At 51.1% G+C, this 800-nt stretch overlaps 1 protein-coding gene across 1 annotated transcript in view; it reads left to right on the forward strand.

The window, feature by feature from the left end:
- The first annotated feature begins 500 nt into the window (after window positions 1-500).
- PYROXD1 (pyridine nucleotide-disulphide oxidoreductase domain 1) overlaps window positions 501-800 on the forward strand; it is a 13,546-nt gene continuing 13,246 nt past the window's right edge. The window contains exon 1 of the mRNA XM_005429956.2: window positions 501-791. Coding sequence (XP_005430013.1) covers window positions 501-791 — 291 coding nt within the window. The remainder of the gene's footprint in view (window positions 792-800) is intronic.

Consider the following 800-nt stretch of genomic DNA (forward strand, 5'->3'; position numbering starts at 1 on the left):
AACTAGAAGATAACAATTCCCCATCAGCTGATACCCCTAAATCAGGGAAAAGACAGATTTTCCTTCCCTTGGCCCTCCTCATCCTCACTGACCACACCTGGGGCTGCTCTGACCCTCATCCTCACTGACCACCCTGGACACCGATTCTCACAGGAATTTCACTCAAACCCACTCTAATTCTTAATAAACTGAGCACCCCTTGCTGCTGTTCATATTACAAGTGAAGCTGGCTAATATGGAAAAATGTGGAGATGAGGAAAAAGTGGAATTGATAGGCATTTATTTATATGGAATTGATAGGGGTTTCTATGGAATTGATAGGGCTTTGTTGATGTGGAATTGATACGGGTTTATGTGGAACTGACAGGGGTTTATATGGAATTTGTAGGGATTGCTGCTACAGAGACCGCGCAGATCGGACCTGGGGAATGGTGTGGGGGAAAACCCGGACCGGATCGCCTGGAGTAGGGAATGGAAGAAAACCTGGACTGGATTTCGCCATGATACGGAATGGGGGAAAACTTGGACTGGAATTTTTAAGACTACGGAATGGAAGAAAACCCGGACCGGATTTCACAGGAACACGGAATGGGTGGTGGGGGGGGAAACCTGGATTGGATTACGGTTCCATCCCGGAATGGGTGTCCAAGACGGGGTCTGATCCCCGTACACAGACAGCACCCACACGGCACAGAAATACCGAACGGGCGGGGAAAAGCCGCTTCGGGGCGGCTGCACACGGGCCCGCTCCTGCCTGCGGAGCAGAGGAATTTGTGGCGCTCCCGCGCTCCGTAGGCGGA

The sequence above is a fragment of the Geospiza fortis genome, unplaced genomic scaffold (genome assembly GCF_000277835.1).
Source record: "Geospiza fortis unplaced genomic scaffold, GeoFor_1.0 scaffold583, whole genome shotgun sequence".
In the NCBI taxonomy this organism is placed as follows: domain Eukaryota; kingdom Metazoa; phylum Chordata; class Aves; order Passeriformes; family Thraupidae; genus Geospiza; species Geospiza fortis.